Below are 24,947 nucleotides of genomic sequence, written 5' to 3' on the forward strand. Positions count from 1 at the left end.
GGAAAGTGGAGAATGTGTGTTGACTACACCGACCTCAACAAAGCATGTCCAAAAGACCCCTACCTACTTCCCAATATAAATGCTTTGGTGGACTCTAGCTCGAGATACCAGTATCTATCATTCATGGATGCCTATCCGGGATACAATCAAATTCCGATGTATAAGTCGGATTAAGAAAAGACAGCCTTCATCACACCCAGAGTGAATTACTGTTACGTGTTCATGCCATTTGGATTAAAAAATGTAGGTGCCACATATCAAAGGTTGATGAACAAGATGTTTGCACCCCACCTTGAAAGCTTAATGAAAGTGTACGTAGACGATATGTTGGTAAAAACCAAGGATGAGGCAAACCTCCTGACTGACCTCTCCCAAGTCTTCAATACTATAAGAAGGCATGTGATGAGATTAAATCCTGCAAAATGCACATTTGCAGTAGAGGCAGAAAAATGTTTAGGATTTATGCTCACACAGAGAAAAATTGAGGCTAACCCTAACAAATGTAAAGCAATCATAGAAATGAGGAGTCCGACCTGCATAAAAGAAGTCCAACAGTTGAATGGATGACTTGCAGTTTTATCCATATTTCTGGCAGAATCAGCCTTGAGATCCTTGCCACTTTTTTCTCTACTAAGAAAAGGGTGCCAATTTGAGTGGACCCCTGAGTGTGAAGAAGCTTTCCAAGAATTTAAAAAGTTCTTAAGTCAGCCACTAGTCCTTACCCGGCCTAAAGCGGGAGAGGACCTTGTAATGTACCTAGCTGTCGCTGAGAAAATAGTAGCGTCGGTACTAGTTCGAGAACATGAGGTCGGACAGCATCCAGTTTATTTCACCAGCAAAGTCCTACAAGGATCCGAGTTGAGGTATCAAAAAATAGAAAAATTTGCATACGCCTTAATTCTGGCATCCAGGAGACTCCGACCTTATTTTCAAGCTCACACCATACGAGTCCGAATGAACCAGCCCATGAATCAAATTCTTCAAAAAACAGACATTGCAGGTTGAATGGTTCAATAGGCTATAGAACTATCTGAGTTCGACTTGAGATACGAAACTCGGACAGCAATTAAAGCCCAATGCCTTACCGACTTCTCGGTAGAATACACAAGCGACAACAGCGAAGCCTCTATGACCTGGAGCCTTTATGTAGATGGATCATCTAATAAAGTTGAAAGCGGCGCTGGCATCATCTTAGTGAGTGAAGAGGGGACTCAAATAGAGGTCTCCCTGAAGTTTGAATTCCCTGCTTCCAATAACCAGGCCGAATATGAAGCCTTAATCGCAGGCTTGAAACTCACCAAAGAAATCGGTGCGACAAAGGTAATAGTCTTCAATGACTCGCAAGTAGTAACTTCTCAAATTAATGGAGAATACCAGGAAAAGGATTCTAATATGAAAAGGTACTTAGAAAAAACACTTGAGCATCTTAGGCAATTTCTTTAGACCGAGGTCAGGCACATAACTCAGAAACTCAACAGCAGAGCCGATGCCCTCTCCAAGTGAGCAAGTATCAAGCCTAGAGGAAATAACAGAAGTTTGATACAAGAGACTCTTCAGGAGCCCTCAGTTACGAAGACGGGTAACAAATTGGACGTTCTACCTGTTTCGGGCTTAAACCTCGGATGGATGACCCCTTTAGTTGAATACCTGAAATTTGACATTCTTCCCGAGAAACAGAAAGAAGCCAAGAAACTTCAGAGGGAAGCACAGAACTACACTTTGGTACAAAACGTCCTTTATAAAAGAGGGGTATCTACACCATTATTAAAGTGTGTTCCTACCTCTAAGATAGAGGAAGTCCTGGAAGAAGTGCACAATAGCATTTGTAGGAATCACCTCGGAGCAAGGTCTTTAGCCAGGAAGGTGATCCGAGCTAGGTTCTTTTGGACGACCTTACAAAAGGACGCCACCAACTTTGTTAAAAAGTGTCAACCCTGTCAGATGTATGCGAACTTTCACACTGCTCCCCCGAAGAGCTCATTAGTGTAACATCTCCTTGGCCTTTCGTGAAATGAGAATTGGACCTACTCGGACCCTTTCTCCAAACTCCTGGACAGGTCAAATACTTGATTGTGGGAGTGGATTACTTCACCAAGTAGATAGAAGCAGAGCCATTGGCCACTATCACAGCTCAAAGAAGTCGGAGATTCCTGTACAAGAATATTATTACACGATTTGGAGTCCCTCACTCCATTACCACAAATAATAGTACACAGTTTACCAACACAACATTCAGAAATTTGGTAGCCAGTATGAAGATTAAGCATCAATTTACATCAGTAGAGTATCCTCAAGCTAATAGGCAGGCTGAAGCTGGCAAAAAAGTTATATTGGCAGGGTTAAAAAAGAGGTTGCAGGATACGAAGGGAGCTTGGGTTGAAGAGCTCCCTCAAGTCCTATGGGTTTATAGAACAACACCTCACTCCACAACTAGAGAAACACCCTTCCGACTTGCATATGTAATAGAAGCCATGATCCCAGTAGAGATCAATGATAAAAATCCAATGGTGAGTTTTTATGATGAAGTCGGCAACACCCAAGCCCAAAAAGAAGAACTCAAACTGCTTCCAGAAGTCCGAGAACAAGCACGGATAAGAAAAGCCGCGTTAAAGCAAAGGATGGCAAGTAGATACAATAAAAAATTCATTCGAAGAAGCTTCACCACAAACGACTTAGTCTTGATACGAAATGACATCGGAGTAAACAAGTCAGGCGAAGGGAAGCTTGCCGCAAACTGGAAAGGACCTTTCAAGGTAACTGAAGTCTTGGAAAAATGTTACTACAAGGTATCCGACTTGAGTGGAGCCGAGCTTCCCAGGTCGTGGCATGCTTGCAACTTAAAGAGATATTATAGCTAGAAGCGTATTCCATTCCCTGATGTACTCTTTTTCCCGACTTCATGGTTTTTTCCCGAGAAGGATTTTCTTGAAGGGGGGTTTTAATGAGGTATCAAGCGGAGGCTAGGGGCAAGAATTCAACTCCCTTGGTAGCAAAAGCATTTCTTGTAACATAGGTTTTTTAATAAAACAATATTTCCTTTTTCAATTCCATTATTATTTCTACGACACGCATTGACTTAAACTTGAAAAACGCGAAAATCCGTTGTCCGACTTATGTGGTCGGCAAGATGAAGCGACGAGTTACAAGTCGGTGTAAAGAGGGTATAAAAGACAATCATATGAAACTCGAACGTAAACGACTTATAAGTTGGTAAGCGCCCGAGCAAAACAAAATGCATCGCAAAAATATCCTAACTTATGAAAACAACTCAATAATAAAATTAAGTTGAGCGCTCACAATAAGTAATGGAAAAGGAAAATCCTTGAAAAATCCAAGATAAGGGCTTCCAAAAGCTTTCACGAAAGCCTCTCAAAGAGCCTAACAGAAGAGAAAAACCTTGAGAAATACAAGATACTTAATGAAGGGTTACGTCAAAGCCTCATAAACAGTAACAAATGAGCCATGTTACGAAGACGAGCCTAATTAAATCCTAAAAAGAAAGGATAAAATGCTAAGGAGCCTCAAAAGAGCCCCATCAAATACTATTAAAGAGCCTCATCAACTCCATAACCGCTGTACGATCAAGACCAACGTAATAAATCTTTGAAGGGAAATTCAAAAACCTTTCAAAATTAACCACAACCACTTAAGAGCAAAGGATAAATCCTATTAAAAAGGATAAATAAACGAAATAACAGTTGTTAAAAAATCCTTTCCAAAAGGATCAAAGTCAACAGCAAGCATACCAAAGAAATATTCAAAATATACATAAAAGTGTTCATAAAAAAGGTCCCACAAGTAAGACCTTAATAAAAATATTAAACGGCCAATAAGAGGATTCTGGTCATCAGCCGGAGAGGAGGTTGGATCAGCAGCAGAAGTCGGAGGGGTCGGAAGAATCTCTTCAGAGGGCACAACCTCAGGCTGACTCAAAGAACTCGGAGGGACTTCCGAGGAGGTGGCAACTTCTCGAGGAGGAGATTCAACCCAACATTGCCCAGTAGTTTTCAGCTCTGAGTCAGTAAGAGGCTGGGGAAGAAAGACGATCTCCCCCTCAACCACAATTTTGTCAGAGTGAAGGGGAGACAAGTCAAGGTCGGGAGCAAGAACCCGAACCTGATTCTTCAACGCTTCAAACACCTCCTCTGTCCCTTTCAGCAATCGACTCCTCCAAATCTATATAACTCCCCCTGAGCTGCTCCATTTGCCTCTTTAGCTCCAGATTCTCCCTGAAGACCCTAGTATGATTCTCTTGAGCCTTCTTTAGTAACCCCTCAGCCAAAGCATAGGAAGCAGCAGACTCCCTCTCCCTATCCCGAGCTTTGAAGAGCTCGGCCTCCAAACTTATTTTCTCCTCTTCCATCCCTTTCTCAGCCTCCCTAAGAGTTGCCACCTCATCCCGAAAGGCCTCCAAGGAATGCTGAGTAGCATTTAGAGGAGCCTTCTCAAACTCTTTAAGGAGGATAGAGCATACTCCAGCATCATCCATAGCAATAAAACTATGGGAAGAATGTGCCTCTCGCAAAATTTCACCCCATCAAATCCAGCGTCATCAATACTAAGGACGCTGGATTCTGAAGTGTTCCTCTTTTTAGAGGTCGGCTCCGAGAAGGGAGGGACTAGAGGAGTAAGAACTAAAGAAGGAGGTGAAAGAGGAGGAGGAAGAGGAGGGTTTACCGACTTGTTCTGAGGACGTCCCTGAATTAGACTTAGTCGGAGAGGATGTATTTGACTTGCTACTCTCCTGCAGTTGAGTGGCTCGGGCACGGGCGTTTCTCTTTGCCTCCTGGATCTTCTGGTATGCTTTAGACCCACTTTTCATTTTTTCTACAAAAAGAAATGAAAGGAGATCAATAAACAAGTTGGAGAAACAAATAATTACCTACAAAATTAAAAAAAGGGGAGTCTACTTAGCTCGGTACGGACATAGCTCGGGGTCCCGAGATGAATTTTTTTGGTGTCGAGGTTTGGAGCCCATCCCCAAGTCTCTCGGAAGAATTCGACTACAGCCTCTTCGACTTCATCCAAATCCACCAAATTATATTTTTCAACAGAGGCTGCCTCTATCCAGTATAGTGGGAAGCGAGGCTCATTATTCTCGTTTAGAAACAAGGGATGGTGACCCTCTACGGCTCGGACTTTGAAAAAGAAATTCTTAAAATCATGGAAGGATTCGTCAAAAATAGAAAAGACTTTCCGACCTTGAATGACTCGGAAGGAAACCCATTGTTACTTATTTTTATTAGAAGTAGCGCTGAAAGGCTTGGTAAGATGAAACAGAAAGAAAAATATCTGTAAAAAAATCGGAAAACCAAGCTCGCGACTGATAAGCTGGCAGATTTTCATGAAACTCCAAGAATTTGGGTGCAATTAGGAAGGAGCAACTCTATAGTAAAAAAGGACTTCGGTTTCAAAATCAGAAAAAGGAAACGTCACCCCAAGTCGGGTGAAAAGACAATCATACATAAAAATGAAAGAGGACTTAGAATCTACAACTCTGTCAAAGCAGACTCGGTCCTCTAGGTCAGGGGCAACTAACTCGTACTTCACCTCGTCCTCCCCAGAACTACAGAACCTATGGTGCTTTTGAAACGCATCCACAAAAACACTATCTACTAAAGGAATTTCGCAAAGAACTGAGACATCTACTCATCTCAACAAATCCTCAGGAACCCTCAAAGATATTTTGGAAACAGAAGGACGAGACATATAGGATGGTATACCTACATTACACAAAAAGAAAAAGAATCATTACAAACAAGTTCGAAACAGAGGTAGTTTCTTTAAAAGAGCAACCCATAGCCACAAAGAAATAATCTTTTGAAGGAAAAGCGAAGGTCTCTAATACATAAAACACTGAAACAAAAATAAAGATACATAAAAACTATATAGAATCTCTCAACAAACACCTAGTCCATCAAGCAGAGATCACAAAAATAGTGAAAACACTATAAAAGTATAGCAGTAAGAAACTAACCTTTCTTTGGGAAATAACGAAGGGAGGAGAGTTTTCAACAGAGGAGAAGCGAACGTCTTGAGGCACCAAATGCTGGAAAACGAAAGGGCTGGAGGAAGACAAAGAAAGCACGAAAGAGAGAAGAAAGTTCATAGAGGAAGACGAAAAAGAAGAAAGAGAAAAAAGGGGGGGAGTATTTATAAGGCACTAGGGGCAAAACTGTAAAAAACGCTACTCATTTAAAGAGTGTGCCGTTACCAATGTAACTGCCCCCCACGTGTTAATGCAAAAAGCCAACGGACGCGACGGTTGGCAACCCGAAATCACGTCGGTTTTTACTTCGAAATCACGTCGGTTTTTTGACTTGAAGGAAGATACCAACCTGAACATCTCCGACTCACTCTATACTTGAATCCAACTCGCAGCGAAGAAGCCAGACTCAAGTAGAGACACTGTTCATACCCTGGCCCAAAACATAAGCCAAGTCCAATAAGGTTGAAAGACCGAACTACAAGGATGACCTCTAACACTCACCCGATCTCCTAATCTCCTATAGAGGTCGGATTCGACAAAAACGGACAGCTCATGCTTACCCACGAAAGTAACTACTTTCCCGAATCTCTCACCTACTTCTAGAAGAGAGATCTCAACAACCCTAAAATAAATGAGCGGTTATCCACCATAAAAAGTGGAACTACTTCAGCAGTGGTTATTGGCTCTTCTCCTATAAATACCCTGACACACTCAGGTACATTCAAATTCCAATACATTTAGACCTGCTAAAACCCTTGCTGACTTAGACATTAGAATGCTTTGCAGGTACCATCCCCTACCTTCTCACAAACAACTCGGACGACAGGTACAGGATATAGGACAAGTCGAAACTCACTCCATTGAAGATTTGGACCTCACTTACAAGCCAAAGACAACCCTTCAGGTAACCCTCGGAACAATATTCAAAATTAAAATGTGTTTCTTTATAAAACCTTTCTCAATTTATAACATTTCACAGGCTCTAAAAACACAATATTAGATAAATCCTCGAAAGAAATAGATATGTAGCATACGAATGATACAAATAGATTTTTTCTTTTAAGCCATAAGCCCATAACACGTATCGAATTATATAGATAAGGTTAAGATATGGATGAAAATTCAAAGAAAGATGCACTGATTTGAGGATATTAGTTAAAAGTGGTAAAAGAAAGAAGTTACACTTTCCACTACATTAGAATTAGATGCATAAAAAAAATAAAATACTAATATTTAATGTGTAATTTCTATTAAAAAAAGAATCCACTGGTAATATTCTTGGAAAAATCCTTAATTAATTTCATAAAGTAAAAGCTTGTGATCGACGAACTGAGCTTTTGTTAAAATACTGACTGATGATCCAACACAGGCAACCATCACAAGAAGAGAGCTCCTCATGTGCTGCTACCTGCTAGTGGTAATGGTTTTTATTCGTTCATATTGTTGGCCAAAACATGTGCAGTGTCACCATTCACACAAGCAGCAGCTAACGAAATCTATCAGCCCAGATAGAGAACTCCCTCTAGATATTGGCAGACAAAGAAAAGGAACTAATATCCTCTTCAATGATTTATTTAACTGACTCGGATAAGAATTGTTACAAGTTACAGATCCATACAGCCAGAAATACCACATGGATCAAATCCAAAACCAACCCAAATCAAAAGGGAAAAGGAAAATTGAAAAAACAATAGGTTAACAATTAAAAGTCAAGTCAAGTCAAGACAGTGACACAGATAATACACAATCACCCTTATGAACATCAAATTGAAAATCCCCAAAAACGCAAGTTCCTTGACAAGGCGAAAGTAGCCTATATGACCATATATTGTCTCATACTTCTTTAGCTACAAGAGAATGACCTTCACACATGGTTAAAGCTCAGTCTTGCTTTAACTCCATCTTCAACAAAGAGGACAATCATTCCTGAAAGCAACACAATGTCTAATAACATCTTGTTCATTTTTTAGACGCATTCAGGGATGCACATAGCAACGAAAATAAAACAACAATTGCGGAAAGAAAATGAAAATTACTAACTTGTAGCTTTATTTACAAAAACAGAGAGACCAATAGCTGCTCAGAACACACCACCAGACATGGAAGGAATGTCATCAAAGCTCCACAGGTTCATCAGGTTTTCACCATTCTGAGTGGTGTCTCCAGCTAGCAAAGATTCCAATGAAGTATCATCCCAGCTCCCTTCAAGAAAAGGCATCTGAAAGAATTTCAAATCGGATTCAATATCCACAAGCTCCTCAGACAGTGTCTTTGAAGAATCATCTTTCACAGGTACCACATCCTGTGAGATAGACTGCAGATTTTTCTGTTGGTTAGCATCTTGCTCAAAAGGAGATTCCCCTTCCAGAGCAGCAGAAAGCATGGATGAGATCTCGGGAGTCTTTGGGGCCTGTTCACCCCAGCGAAGATCTGAATAATCAAATGTATTACTCCCCTGATCCGAGCTGAAGTAAAGGGTCACATCATCAGGTGAGGTAAGGGATGTGAAACCATTTCCACCCTCAGGAATGGAGTCCATGTTAGCAGTCTGGTTAACCAGTGGTTTCTGTTCAAACCCATCCAGAGGACCATAGTTCTCCATATTGTTACCAACACTGAATTTATGACTCAGATTGGGCTGAACAGCATTCAGATTTGGCCTGGCACGTTTCGGAGGAGTGCGTGGTGCCTCTTCAGGGAAATTCACCTTGGCTTTCTTGCCACGAATCCTCCGTGCTTCAGCATCATAAGCTCTGGCAGCCTCTTCAGCAGTGCTGAAGGTTCCTAGCCAGACACGAACACCCTTTCTTGGATCACGGATCTCAGCTGCCCATTTCCCCCAAGGACGCTGACGGATTCCCCTATACTGATTCTTCCTCTTTCTCTTTGCAGACTTCTCAGATTGTGCTTTGACCGCCACAGATTTTCCAGCTGGAGGTCCATCAGTATAAAAAGGGTCGGTTAAGGATAATCAACACTCAGAAACAGGTAAAAGAATTATATAATTACACACAACCAAATGATCATTTTCTTAATGATTCCCAGAAACCATTTGAGGACATTAAACTAGAAGTTGACACTGGGTTACAAGGAAATCAGCAACATAACTACATAAGCAAAAAGGCTATGATGGATAGCATCATGAAATTGAGCATCATTTGTACACCAATACAACCAAAAATAATCATTCCCACAGGATTCATAAAGTTAGCCCCAAACTCAAAATCAGTTGAAAAAAGCCCGGATTCTTGTATAAATGATGGTCAAAACAACCAGAAAAGCAGAAAAATTAGTGCGCACAATTTTTATAAACCCATAAAGAGATTATTCCAGAAAACAACACAAGATCAGTTAAAGTTAAAACCCTAAATCTGTCTCGCAGATCTAAAACTAGATAAATCCGGCGCTAATTATCAACTTCACAGAAATTAAAAAAAAAAAAAGAACACAGATCAGAAAATTATTAGACAGAAATTTTAAAAATAATATGAATTCAATAGAATAATAAGTTATTGAAAAAAAAAAACAAAGAAAAAAATATCAGTCAAAATCAGTGAAGAGTGATAAAATTATGAAAAGAGATCTAGAGAGAGATACCACCACGGGATATGGACTTGGGAGCTTTGGCGGCGGCGAAAGCAAAGGGCTTGGCATCATCCTCATCGTCGTCAATGTCGATGTCGGAGTCGTCCTTGAATTCCCTGAAATCGGCCTCGAAATCATCGTCGAGGTCGATCACCGCTGCCTTCGGCACGCGCTTCCCTGAGCTGCCTTTCTTCAGGTCAGGCCACAGGTACTCCGCGGTGAGCCGGCGAGACCTAGCTGTCACCGCCGCCGCCGCCGGAATGAAGTCGGAGATAATAGCACCTCCACACATCTCACTGGCCGATCAGATTATTTTGAAGGACAAAAAGCTCAAACTTTGTTAGAACGAAGCACAGGTCAGGTCAGAGCTCACAACAATGGCTTTTCCTTTGGTTGAACGAATACTTTGACAAAAATGAAGGCTTTTCTTTTCTTTTCTCCCTTTTTCCTTCTCAATTAATATCTCAGGGTTTTTAATTTTATACTAATAATAATAATAATAATAATAATAATAATAATAATAATTAATTACGACTTATGAGTTTGATGAGGAAGTGGGAAGTTTATTTATTAATATATTCTTTTTGAGAAATGGGGGAGACTAGTATTTTGCTGTGTTTACTATTATGCCCTTGCTCCACTGCAGATTTACGAGTGCCACCATACGACGGCGTTGGTCCTATTCAACAAACGTGTTTCATCTTTCATGTTCGCGTTGTTTAGGTTATGGCGAGACACAGCAAGTCATTTCTTGCCCGGTTCACATAAATAAAAGACGAGGGGGATTTTTTATTGCACAAGAAGGATTTTAAAACGCGTTATAAGTATGTGGTATTTGGGGCTCATTTTTTTGGTTATGGAAGCCATAAGTGTGATGTGCTGTGTTATGAGGGTATTGAGGTGCTAGATAAATATGTGAGCCAGCTTTTTTTGATTTGTTATGTGAATAATTCGGACCATATGAGTTGTGGTTGCAAGAAAATATAATGGGTAAATTTAGGGGTGGAGCTTAGTTTAGACAAGAGGGGGTCATAACCCCCAAACTTTTTATAAAAAAATTAGTAGTACTTTTTTAAAAGATAAAAGGTAGTTTAATTGACTTAAATACTTTACTATGACTTAACGTATCCAATAAATTTAATAAACAATACTTTCTCTATCTTTAAGTTTAAATATAAAAAATTAGATATTTTTTATTTATTTAATTTAATATTATTTTATATTTTATTGTTTATTTAATTTAATTTTTATATGATAAAAAATAATAGAATATTCAATAAGTATTAATAATATTATATTTATTTAAATTGATAAAAAAATTCAATAAATATTATAAATTTTAATATTTGTCCTTCTAACTTCTTCTTTACATATTTTACAGGATATATATTCAAATTTTATATAAAATAATAATGAAAAATCAAAGAATTGATGCATTTTTTAAAAGAAAGGCTAATATTTAAGAAGGAGAACATATAACTTTTACAATATCAACACCTGTAGATAGTTCTTCTACTTTAATGAATCACGAAAAAAATGAGATACAACCTTTAAAAGTTCAAAAAGTTATATCTGATGAGTTTGACCTTAATTTTTTGGAACGAGACCCTGGAAAACGGCTTTAAATTTGGCAATATCACCCAAACCAGAGAGATGAGATTAGACGAGCTTATCTTAAATGGAGTTCATATCAAAAATATCTTGACAATTATCTTCTATCTGGCCCCTCCAAATTTTGTTTCAAGTTCCGCCACTAGGTAAATCGGACGGTCGGATTTGCAAGGAGGGAAATTTCGAATTTTGGACGAAACAAATCGGATCATCCGTGTTGTATATTAAGTTATTTTTTTTTAATAATAGGAAAATCACTTCGGATGGTCCAAATTGATTATTATATAATTTTTTTGAATGAGTTGGAACAACTCGCTGGATCCGATTTATGCAAATATATGTATATAAAAATGTGTAACTCATAAACAAGGCAGCAGATACCGTCTTCTTCTTCATATTGTTCTTCTGCTTTCTTCCACTCCTAGTTCTCTCTTCTTTGTTATGAGGTAAAAAAAATTGATAGTGAGGGTTCTGTTTCTGTTTAGATTTGTGAGAGAAATGGATGATAGAGTTCTTTTAAAAGTGTATTATTTTGGTCAGATTTTGTTACAAACATCTGAAGGAGTAAAATTTATTTGTGAGAATCCATTAGATGTTGTTATTCCCTTCACAATCTCATTTGAAGAGCTCAAAGGTGTGATTTGTGAGAAGATAGATTCTGTGATGTCAAGGAAGATTTCATGTATTTTATACAGATATCCCATCCCAGTATTTAGTGGATTCGTTCAATTTCAAACCAAATATATAACCGACGAAGTGAGTATGCAAGAGATTTTAATTGACCCAAATTCATAAATGTAACTCGTGTTAGATTTGGAACTCATTTTTGTTAAGCGTGCATTGATTTGACACATTAATTTATTACTCTTAATAAAATAAAACAGTGTAATTTTATATCGGTGCTCAATCTTCAATGAAATGACTTCGTTTCACATGAATGGAGGTTAAAGCACATCTTGTTTTATAATCATCACTAGTAAGAAAGTAGGGGTAGCAAAGCGGGTATCCTGCCCTACTCTACTTCACCAAGACCTGACCAACAATTGCCCGCCCCGAAAGTAAAGCAGGTTTAAAATGCTAGTCCTTTCTTTTGAAAAAAAAAAAAATTGAAGTTAAACTAAAAAAAGATAATTAAAATGTAACCACAAATTGTAAGAACTCGATTCTTGGTAAATAGACTCTTTTAACTATTTTAAAATTTAACTTGCAAAATCTAAAAGCACGGCCCAACAAGAAATAGTGAGGCAGGCCCAAAGGTTAAAAGAACAAAAATTAAAAAAAAGGAGATTTATGAGGTCAAACTTGACTTTACGAGGGTAATTAATTCCTCTAAGTCAAATTTGACTAATAAATGTTAAATATTAGCTTACCATTAGCTTATTTTTCTCCCAAGAGACTTTTTGAGTCGAAAAAATACTTTTAGTGACAGTTTTGCACGTGCCGAGAAAAACTCTAGTAATTGAAAACCTCGGAACTAGTGGTAAAAATAATTTTTACCTAGATAATTGTGTCCCAAGATTTATATTAGTCATCCATTCAAGATTTATCTCTTTAAGAATAAATTTTAACCATTAATTATTTTACCACACGGTAAAGGTTACCCCGAATTGAATTTTTGACTAGTATTCCGCAAATAACTCCTAGAGATCCCAAATCTTCTTACTTGCTACCCAAGTAACTCGTCCCCAGCCTCTGGACTGAGATTATCTCAGCCTTTCACTCCTCTCTGCTGTGTTTTTAACCATGAGTAACTAACTGTGGTTAATTGTTGATAAACATGACATTATAACGCTGAATATTCTCTCAAAATCACGCCCATTCTCTCTCAAATCCAGCCCATTCTTCTCTAATTTTCGAGCTTCTTTTATCATAATCACCACAACAAATAAGGGTTTTCACAACGGTTGAAAACCATTTCCATAGATAAAAAAACCGTTCCTAGAACTTTAGGCAACGGTTTTTTACCTGTGGTATATGCGGCCGTTGCCAATTCTCAGGCAATAGTTTTTTACCTAAGGCAACGGTAACCAAAAAAACTGTTGCCATAGTAACTGGCATAGATAACGGTTTTGACAACCATTTTTAAACAATGGTTTAGCATCGTTACTAGATAGACAATGGTTTAGAACCATTGTCTTCCATGACGGAAAGGTTTAAAACCATAACTGGATAGACAACAGATTTAAGCGGTTGTAGTTTTGTCATACACAAAGACAACGGTTTAAAAGCGTTGCCTTCGGTGTTGTTTCTTGCAACGGTTTAAATACCGTTGCCATTTTGTAGCTGCCTTTGGCAACGGTTTTAACACCATTGCCTTTTATAATTTTTAACAACGGTTTTTTGTAATTATATAATTCTTTATTTACAATAATTTTCTCATATTGCATTGAAATTAGTTCCAACTATTTTTTAAATTTAGTGTCAATAAATAACCTTAACTATTTGAATCAAATTACGAAAGGAAACTAATTGAACATATACCATCAAATTTGATTTATAAAGTATTATGTTAGATTCACAATCACATTATATCATCATTGCAAAATATCATAATACTAGTCTAAGTCATAACTACTTCTAATTATATCATCATCACTTTTTAAAATACCATAATACTAGTCTAAGTTATAACAACCTCGAACTATATCATCTAATTTTACAAAAAATACAATAAGAAAAGAGAGTTGAAATAACTAAGTAGCAAGTAAATTTATCATCATCATGTCCACAAGTTCATGACTTTTACTCTCTAACATTTGCTCTTCAAAATTTGTGACCTTAATTAAGTTCTTTTTTCCCTTCAACATGGTTTGCCTATAAACAAAACAAAAAATAGTAAATCAAATATAAAATTACACATTTCTAATATTAATAATGTTTAGACTAACAATAAGTGATTTTTCTCATCAAGAGCTTATTAATTCTAAAGGATTTCTAGAAGTCAAACACTAATGCTCAAAAGAAACATCTCAAGCAATCATAAAACTAACAATTCGTATCTAACAAAGTATGCGAAGAAGCTTAATCAATCAATCAATCAATCACTAAATAGTCTTAATAATTAAATCTTCAAAAAAATCAAAGAGATAACATGTTAAATTATTTACTTATAGTGTAGTTCAATTTCTAAGATGGTGGCAGCTACAAAGAGTAGTGTAGTTGAATGCTTAATACGGTGCTCTCAATAGCTTGTGTTTTGCCGTTACCTAAAAAGTGCTCAAGTTAGTGCTTTTGAGCTACGACATGCATGCCTCAATAATTAGGTGGGAAAACAAGAAGAAATTTAAAGGTAATAATCAACCTCAATATATATTATAACTAAAAAAGAGAATTAGAAAGAACTGATATCGATGGATCAATTTTGAAAGTGCTCCGATGATATGACTGAGTATAAACTGTCACTTCCCACTTTTACTAAGACTTCCAATTTATACCAACAAAATTCAAAACAAGAAAATAAAGATAAAAAGAATAAGCTAAGAGTGAAAAAAAGAAGTTAATTAAAAAAGGAGAAAAAATACAAACAACACTTTTAGTTTGCACTTTTCAATTTCTATAGATATATAAATTAAACTTCACTAGAAGGAGAAGGAGTGGATCTAAAGATAGAAATATAAGTCCTTATCTTATTATTCATTATATATATATCAATCACAAATTAAAGGATTTATGCAAAAACTTCCTGCTTTCAATCTTCTAATTTTGTGAATTTATTTTGTCACTATTTGATTGCAATATTCTGGTTTTAAAGAGACAAACTACAACAACAACAAAAAAAATGGAAGGTTTTCTTAGTAACTATTTGTGCCATGTTTTGAAAACCTAAAGAGAAGAAGTACACTAATATAAAAAAAATCAAATTCATGATATATCAAATTCAGAAACTCTAAACAAAAACGAAAAAGGTTTAACCCAGCTTCATGATACGTCAAATTTCGAAACCTCAAACATAACTCAGCTGAATTCAACCATGATTCAGAGCATAAATTCTATGTGGTGGCTATGTCAAATATCCTAAGATCAATCAACTAAATAGTCAATGCCACAGTAAAACAGTACATCGCCAACTAATAAAACAAAACACAAGGTCTGCTCCCTTTCTTGAACCGGATTTCTTCAATATCACATCCTTCTTAATCAACTTTTCACTTACAATTGAAATGGGCAAAATAATTAATTAAAAAACCTACAAAATTTACAAAAAATGTGTAAAAAAAAAAAATAAGCTAAAACAAATGTATTCTGAATAATAAATTATAATTTAAAAATTTACTTTCACAGGTTAATCTCATGTACGCTGTTCTTGGTGATTTCGAGATCTAATACCCATATGCAAGCTTCAACAAGAACTCAAACTATTTTATCCCAGCAAGCCAATTACCAAATTTCTAAAAGTTTTAGACGAAAAAAAATACTAACAACTATTTAAATGATCTGATATAATCCACTGGCATGCCAAAGTTACAGTAGGCGTAGAACTAAATATAAAATTGAAAAACAACCATTAATCTAAAAGAACAATCTATATAGTAGACATACAGCTTAAAATATTGTATTCATGACAGCAAGTTTGATCCATAAATTAAATGTAATGACAATTCTAATAATTGATTTGGTAATCACTAGAAGGAATCAACAAAATGAAACTCATGGTTTGAACATGCAAGCATCGAAACAAGCTCGAATAACAAAAATAAAATAAAATTGATTGTTTGAACAGAGAGTGATCAGAGAATAATTTGAAGGATGAAAACCTAACCTAATGTTACCGTTGAATAGGGGTCACATGTGGACGTCAGAGACGGTGATGGAGACGCTGCTATGCTGGTGGATCGGAGGCGGCGGACACAGGGGTCAGGGAGACTCAGGACGTGAAAGACAGCAGCAACACTGCCGTTGGAGGCAAAAACAAGGGATGCTGTAATCAGGGTCACGGAGGCTAAGGACGGGATAGACGGTGATGTAGATAGAGATAGACGAAGGAGTGAAAGATAGAAGGGATGTGGTGGTGTTGGTGAGTGGTGGTGAACGGCGGTGGTGAATGGCGGTGGTGGGAGAGGTTTAGATCTGAGGGTTGAGGGTGAAGTGCTCTGAGTTAGAAGAACAGACAATAACTCGTGTTTTGGAAAGAGAAACCTGATGAGAAAAGGAAGAGTTTTTTTTAAAAATTTTGTATTAGTTTTAATAAACAAAAATACTTAACCATAGTTAATCATATATGATTAAGGTATATAAGTATTTGTATTTGTACACAAATAATATTGAATATACTTTTGAAATACATTAAATTTTAATTTTTAAAATTATTTAATTATTAATTAACTGAGATTAATGATGCCACATGTCTATATTATATTGGTTCACATAAATAGGGTATGCATTCTATCACAAATTTTGGAGTATGAGAACAATCACATATAGAATTGCAGTAGGAGTTGTTTGTATTTTTAAAGTTTTATCCATCTTTCTATTTATGATTCAGATTGATATAAAAAGACATTGTGTGTTTTAATATAAGGACCTAGTTTTTTACGAGAGTAAATTTTTTTTTTGCAAATTTTGTAAAAGTAGATGGATAGTTTTTTTTTTATGTCAAGTATATAATGCTCTAAAAATTATTTTATACGGTATCTTGTACACTTTTTTATTTTGATATGGAGCCCAGCATAATGTATAGTTGTGTTATTAGGGTTTGTTGTATTTCACTAGGGTGTGGTGGCTACGATGAAAAAATTGAATGGTCCGATTTCAGGGAGAGTAATCGGACGGTCCGATTACGGGGTTCGAGGGTACACAAATCGGACCGTCCGATTTGTGCACCAACGGCCACGCGTCACGCATGCAGGAAACCCAGTCCATGGACCCACTTTTAAAACCAATAAACCCTACCCACCTATCCTTTTCAATCTCGTTCCCCCTTCATTCTTTAGCAAACCAACCCCACATTCGTCCTCTCTTCTCTTCTCTTCTTTCATTAAAACTGTAAAACCAAAATTCAACAAGAGACTGCTGTAAGGAGGGTAAACAAAAATCAATAATGCCAAAAAGATTAAGAATAAAAGATGTTAATCATCCAAATAGTTATTAATTGTTAGAAGAACAGTATAATAAAATAAATTTTGAAGATTGATTAATGATTAAATTAATTGTTATTATAAGTGTTTTGTTTAGATATTTAATTATTAATTAGTGTATCTTGTTAGCTAGATAGATGTGTAATTAATATTTATTTTATTGTATTGAATATAATTAGTGAAGTATGTAAGTAATTTACTGAGGTATATTATTATTATTATTATTATTATTATTATTATTATTATTATTAGTTTAGTTTAGTTTAGCCTAATTTAGGTAATTAATTATGTTAGTAACAGTAAATTATAAAAATAAATTTAATAAGTTATTTATGATTAAGAAAAAATTTTCTTGCGGTGCAGTTATTAATCTTATATTCTAGTTATATAAATATAAAATAATGATTAATAATTATTATTATAAAATAAATAGGGTTTAGATATTAGAAAATATATTTTTAATGGATGTAATAATAATTAAATTTATATTTTATATTTATTTAAGTTTTATATTCTAGTTATATAAATATAAAATAATGAATAATAATTATTATTAAGAAATAAATAGGGTTTAGATACTAAAAAATATATTTTTAATGGATGCAATAGTAATAATTAGATTTAAATTTTAGATTTATTTAAATTTTATTAATTATATTATATTGCTTATGTGATAATGAGAATAGAAAAATGTTAAATATTATTAATTAATTAATTATAGTTATATTTGATTAATGTGATATATGCCTACGTTTTGTAGGGTTCATGGATGTTAATATGTGATCATTATTTGCTATTGGGTCCGTACAATTAAATTGCGAAGGAATATTTACGGGAGATTGGTTTTTATCACATTTTTCAGATTGGAGTAGTCCAATGTTAGTCGGCATTGGTTAATGCTCTGATTGAGAGATGGCGGCCCGAGACTCACACGTTTCATTTTTCAATTGGTGAGTGTGCTGTGACATTGGAAGATGTGGCAATAATTCCTGGTCTTCTGATAAATGGTCTTCCAGTTACAGGACCGACCCTGAGTAGTTATGAGGCCTTAGAGGTCAAATGCATGCTTGCATCATTTTAGTGTTGCACCTAGGAAGACAGATTGTAGAGGAAGCTTCATAAAGTTGACGTGGTTTCGGAGACTGAAGGATCATTTAGTCTTGGATAATGATATTCAGATTCTGAGGCACATAAAGTGCCACATAATGTTATTATTTGGGACCATTCTATTTGGAGACAAGTCTGGGGCAGCGGTGCACTAAAAATTTCTGCCGTTACTCCGTAACTTCAGCGGGATCATACAATTTAGTTGGGGTTCGGCATGTCCGGCTCACTTGTATAGAGCATTGTGTAGGGCCACTCGTCTCGACTGCAAGGAGATCGATGGTCCACTGACCCTTCTGCTTACATAGGCTTGGATCCGTCTACCATTTCTTTCGCCGATTTCCGACAATCCTCGAGGCTTTCCGATTGCAAACAGGTAAAATTAATCACCATCTACTTTGAATAAGTGTAGCATATTTTAATTTTGAGTTTTATGATAACATTTATATAACGGATTGTTTGATGTCAGCTGGCGTAATTGGGATCGTGCTAATCGGCCTTACAAATATCATTCTCTTGCTTACTTTAGGAGGTCATTGGATGATCTGCAAGAAGGAAAAGTATGTTGTATTCAATTATTTTATATTTTTGTTTAGCCATATTATTATCTGGTGTGTAATCCTCTGTTAATTTCGATCTGTTCAGTTTGTTTGGGAGGCTTATGCATTTGATTGCATTGAGGTAGGCGTGATTCCTGCTGATATCCGTCAGCACTTGGTTATTTGGAGTGCCACGATGTCGTTGATATCTTTTGAATGCGTTGAGTGGATGCGTCGGATAGGTTGAAGAGACAATTTGGATTGAGCCAGGGCGTTCGTCATCAAGAGCGGGATCTAAGTGTAGCACACGGCAAGGTACTGACTGGACCTAAGAATCAAGATTGGTTCGATGTGTACTCTTTTCGGGTGATGCAATGGACGAATCACATTCTCGCTGCGCCCCTAGTGCCTTTACATTATCCTTTAGATATTTACATAACTGGTATCGTGGTACATATGGTGTTCGCTTGCAATTGTCAGATCTCGCATTTCAAGAAAATCAGGAGGGTAATCCAGTGGATGATCAAGAGAACCAACAGCAGCAACCACAGCCGCCTCTGTCACCTCCGCCACCGCCACACCCAGTTTCACATCCACAAACACAACAGCCTTAGTAATATATTCTTCAGACTCAGCTCGCGGATTATTTTACACCATCCGTTCCATTACACTAACAGTATTGGGGTGTTTCACAGTTTGAATAAGGGGATCAAGCCTTGTTTAGCCAACTACTTGGATTCATGGCTCTGGTGCTAGGTCACTCATATTCAGGTAACTACGGTGACATTCCCACAGACCAGAGGGCGCACCCAAGTGGTATTGCTTCAGGTAGGAGGTCCTTGGACTCGAGAACTCGGAACTGCACTTCCTCATCACATTCTGGAGGTAGACAGTCTGTTGACTCGAGTAGGAGTGTGCCACGAGAGGGATCATACAGAGCGAGAACCCACGACGTATTCTGATGAGTCTAATTCAGGAGAGTAATAAGGCAGTTGATGATGACGCTGATGACTACCTAGTTGACCATCCGGATGAGTATGAGGATACGGATGCGGATGACGATGACGAGGATGAGGATGGCGATGATGATTCAAATGGTCAAGATGATGAAGACCGCGGCGATGATCCAGCACCTAGTGCAGGTAAAGTAATTTATTAGAGTGATTGCACTGTATTTTGTTTAGGGTAAACCTCACCCCGGTCATGTAATCGCTGATAACGCATCTCGTACTCGCAAACCGTTCTCGAATATCCTATGATAAACAAAAGGCCTCCTTGTAAAAACATGCATTATAACAAATTCTGTAACAATAATAAACTTTGTTGTATTCAAATTTACCTATGTTGATGATAAGCTTCTGTAGGTATGGAGCCTTGAACTTTCTCAAGAAGTTCGACTTTATATGATGATACAAAACATGTGGAAAGCTCTAGGAGGAAACCAGGCTCCATTACGACGAGCAATAGCTGAGTTGATGGACTCATGTCGATCGGAGATAAAGCCCACACCATCACGTGTCACCACATGCTGTCGCAAGTTACTAAGAAAAAAGTGTCACGTCTCAGATGTCTCTCCCTCTACTTATTGCTCTAGTACAAGTGTGACTACCATTGTAGCTTCTTATCTCCCAGCAGTACTTCTTGCACATTTTACTAACCCTGATCAGCCAATCACAACATGCGTCGTATTGTGTACATTTAGCATAGAATGTCATTGGTTCCGACTCGTACACCCGATAATCTACACCTCGACGGATTGTATAATTTTTCATCGCCTTAATCACTGCCTCTCTAGAACTGAATTCCATTCCCACGATGAATTCACCATCCACCACAATAGGAAGCTCTGCTACATTCACACCACAAAATATGTATTTTGATAAATAATTGTTAAATAAATGTCTTAACAGTTAAAATCTATCTATAAATTATAAATTATAAATTATAAATATAAATATAAATAAGTAATGATATAAATATAAATATAAATATAAAATCTATCAACATTTGTCGTTATCCAAAATATAAATATAAATAAGTAATAATAGATTATTAACCACAATATATAATAAATTATAAAATATACATAAATAATTAATAAATAAATAAAAATAAATACTTAATCAAATGCTACTTACTAAATAAAAAAAAATATACATGATTAATTGATATTCCACAGATCATATGTTGGTCATGTTATCTAATCAATCTATAATATTAATCTATCATATATTGTATCAAAAATACATACCTACATTCATATATTGAGGAAATTTCAGTGCATGCATAGCCTCCAAATCCAACGAGCGCATGAAAGTAGGCTCCACAAACGAATGCTGGTTTACTAGTGCATTTGCCACCTCCGCCACATCTGCCTCCATAATGCCGTTAGCTTGATCTTCGTCTCCACCCAGATCAACGACCTTATAGTTACTTTCAAACTCCTCCTCGCTATCACTATTATAATCATCCAACTCAATATTTCGGTCTGCTTCAGATTGTTCGAACTCAGCATATAGCTCGATGAATGATATCTATGAGCGAGTTTTCATATACACTGAAAACATATCTTGCATGCTCGCTTCATTGGTTACATATTTAGTTTGAAATTGAAATAACACACCAAACACAGATATAGGATACCTGTACAAAATGCACGACACTCTCCTAGATATTTGAGAATCCATTTTCTCACAAATCACACCTTTTAATTCTTCAAACGACAATGTGAATGGAATAATGATATCTAATGGATTTTCACACACAAATTTCACTCCTTCAACTGTTTGTAACAAAATCTATCCATGATAATATACTTTTAACATCACTCTATCATCCATTATGATATATTCACATCAAACACTCTTAATCTTAGTATTGTTGCTGTTGAAACAATGAAGAAGAAGAAAGAACCAGATGGGGTTTCAGAAGAGAGAATCAAGAGACGAAGAAGAAATAGAGAGTTCGGCCAACATTGGGTTATATATAAACACAGAACTCGGACGGTCCGACTGCATTTTAATCGGTTTAAATATTTTAAAGAACTAAAATCGGGCTGTCCGATTTTAGTTATATACGAATTAAAAAATTGCATGCATGAAATCGAACCATCTGATTACTATACAAACGTTGATTCAAAATATTTTTAGCATACACAAATCAGACTGCCTGATTTGTGTTCCTTTTTTTGCCGCAAAAAAATTGGACGGTCCAATTTATTTCTCCTAACTTCGAAAATTTAATGCCGTCATAACAGTGTATTAACCCCGCATACCTTTATAACTCAGCGTTACACACACTTTATAGTCATATTAAAAATAATGAGCCGTATCTTGTATATGTTAGAATACTTAATAAACTTGTGCTCTTTTAGACATTCTATTAGTAGATATGTTTCATGATAATTTTGTGTTTTTTTAAATTGTGACTTAATTAAGTATACGATATTGCACATGTTAAGTCATTCAATTTAGTAGTTGTTATATAACCATGTAGTATAATACGATTAGTATTCCCTTGCATAACATGGGTGAAAGTAAAATATCCACACTTTATTGGTCCTAAGATTACTCACTTACATAAATGACGCTGTTATATTTTTCATCACTCAAATTTACTAACAATCATAAGAATATAATGAAGAATTTTGAAACAAACACTAAGCATTTTGATTCATAGAGAGATAATTAATAACATACATATGAAGTCTTTATATAGGCAAGTCTTTATAATAAAATAATAATTCTTATAACAACTAAGCACTAGTTATTATAATTCAAGAAACAAGTAGAAACTTTGACTAGTCAAATTCCTTATTCAATTTTGCTTCAAATCTTTAGTTATCAATCTTGAAGCTTCCAATGCAATTCATGATTCTTTCAACTTGATTTGTAGCCTCCAATTTTGACTAGGAGATAAAGTTTGACTTGTGATTCTTCTAGCTTCTAGTTTTATCACTTGTAATTCTTGTAGTTTCTACCACCTTCTAATTTATGGTGTAACTTGGTTTTAAATTCCAATTCAATTTGTTTTTGAATTTCTTCAATGTTCAAGTATGTTGTATTTGTACTATTCTTGAATGTTCTTGATTTAATTATCTAACATTGCATTCCTTAAATCAAGCTTGTAGAATTTATCATTCCAAGCATCTTCTTCAACTTCTAAAATAGCTCGGTCTTCAACGGCTTTGTAAATATATCTGCTAGTTATTCTTTAGTAGGACAGTACTTGATCACAACTTCTTTCTCATTTACCAACTCTCTGATTTTATGAAATCGAATATCAATATGCTTCAATCTTTCATGAAATATTATATTTTTGCAAAGTGCAATAGCTGACTTGTTATCACAAATTAACGTTGTTGGAGTACTTTGTTTCTCATTTAATTTCTCAAGAATTCTTCTTAGCCAAACTGCTTGCGTTGCACAATTTGCTGCTGCTATATGTTCTACTTTTACTGTAGAGAGTGCTACTACTGGTTGTTTCTTTAAAGACCATGAAATCGCACCAGAACCAAGATGAAATACAAACCCTGAAGTACTTTTTCTTGTTTCTATATCTCCAGCCCAATCACTATCAGTATAACTGACAAGAGTCACTTCATTAGTATTTTCATAACAGATACCATCATTTAAAGTACCTTTGATATATCGAAAAATCCATTTTGCAGCTTGCAAATGATTAGTGCAAGGCTCCTCCATAAATCTGCTAAGTAATCCAACTCCAAATACAATATTTGGTCTGGTTGCAGTTAAGTATCTTAGACTTCCAATCAAGCTTTTGTTATAAGTACGATTTACTGCTTTTCCTTTATCTTCTGTTAGCAACTTTAACTTCTCTTCGACCGGAGTAGGAACTGGTTTTGAGTGCTCTATTTGAAATTTTTTCAAAATATCATTTGCATATTTCCTCTGAGAAATGAAAATTCCATCATCCTTTTGAAGAACTTTGAGGCCAAAGAAATAACACATCAAGCCCATATCCATCATTTGAAAGTGCTTTATCATAGCCTCCCTAAAGTCTGTAATTATCTTCAAATTGTTGCCAGTAAAGATTAAATCACCAACATAAAGACACACGATCAAGATATCCCCAGGTTCAACGAACTTTATATAAAGCGTATGCTCAAATGGACATCTTTTGAAACCATTCTGAGTGAAATAAGAATCAATCTTCTTGTACTACGCTCTTGGTGCTTGCTTTAACCCGTACAAAGCTTTTTTCAACTTCATATCTTGCAGGTTGCTCAACATACACTTCTTCTTCTAAGGTGCCATTTAGAAATGCAAACTTAACATCCATTTGATGTATCTTCCATTTATTTTGAGTCGAGAGTGAAATAATCATATGAATAGTCTCTAATCTAGCAATAGAAGTGAATACTTTAAAATAATCGATACCTAGCTTTTGTTTGTATCCCTTAGGTAGCGTTTGTTTGCGAGACAGAGACCAAGAGACAGAGACAGAAATCCAATTCAGTATTGTGTTTAGTGTAGAATTGTACAAGACTGATTTATGTCTCAGTATCATGTTTGGTTTGAAATAAAAGTAGAGACTAAAAATTTAAAATTACAAAAATGCCCGTAATTTTAATTAACAACCCTAACCCCCAAATCCACTTTCATTTTTCTCAACAAGCAACCCTAACCCCCTTTATCCTCTCATCTGCCCTTTCTCCTCTCCTTTTCGGTGAAGGAATCCTCCACCGATGGTAGCACCTCCAAGGGTCCGAACGACGACGGCGCATCTCCATCGGTTCACGTTCGTGGCGCTAGTTGCTCCCAAGGTTTGTGACTTTGCTGCCGGTTGCGCGCCTGTGGTTTGCGTCGCCACCGTCGCCACCATCTCGGAGCTGTTTCTCTGGTCTCCGTTCTTTCTCTCTCAGCGGACATGGTATCTTTTGTCAATTTATCTTATTTACTTGTTAATTTTGTGAAGTTCAAAATTGATAATTTCGTATAGCATTTTTGATTCCCTGATTTTTTGATTTGTGAATCTCTCATTTCTGATTTGTGAATCCCTCATTTCCATTTGGGGAACCATAAA

General features: G+C 36.1%; 1 protein-coding gene across 4 annotated transcripts; it reads right to left on the bottom strand.

Moving 5' to 3' along the window:
* Positions 1–7,518: 7,518 nt before the first annotated feature.
* On the bottom strand, positions 7,519–10,315 carry LOC107646157 (ethylene-responsive transcription factor RAP2-12). Of its 4 annotated transcripts, none has more exons than XM_088492182.1 (3): positions 9,590–10,167; positions 8,030–8,920; positions 7,519–7,915 (listed from the first exon to the last, which is right to left on the bottom strand). In XM_088492182.1, exons 1-2 carry the CDS (start codon positions 9,864–9,866, stop codon positions 8,070–8,072), a joined length of 1,128 nt encoding a protein of 375 aa, XP_088348308.1. In that variant the 5' UTR covers positions 9,867–10,167; the 3' UTR covers positions 7,519–7,915; positions 8,030–8,069. The 4 variants fall into 4 exon arrangements, with proteins under 4 accessions (XP_088348308.1, XP_088348309.1, XP_016205841.1 ...); XM_088492183.1 differs by having other exon boundaries at positions 9,593–10,119; XM_016350355.3 differs by having other exon boundaries at positions 9,587–10,035.
* Between the last annotated feature and the right edge of the window lie 14,632 nt (positions 10,316–24,947).

The sequence above is a fragment of the Arachis ipaensis genome, chromosome B6 (genome assembly GCF_059453495.1).
Source record: "Arachis ipaensis isolate K30076 ecotype BB chromosome B6, ASM5945349v1, whole genome shotgun sequence".
Classification (NCBI taxonomy): Eukaryota; Viridiplantae; Streptophyta; class Magnoliopsida; order Fabales; family Fabaceae; genus Arachis; species Arachis ipaensis.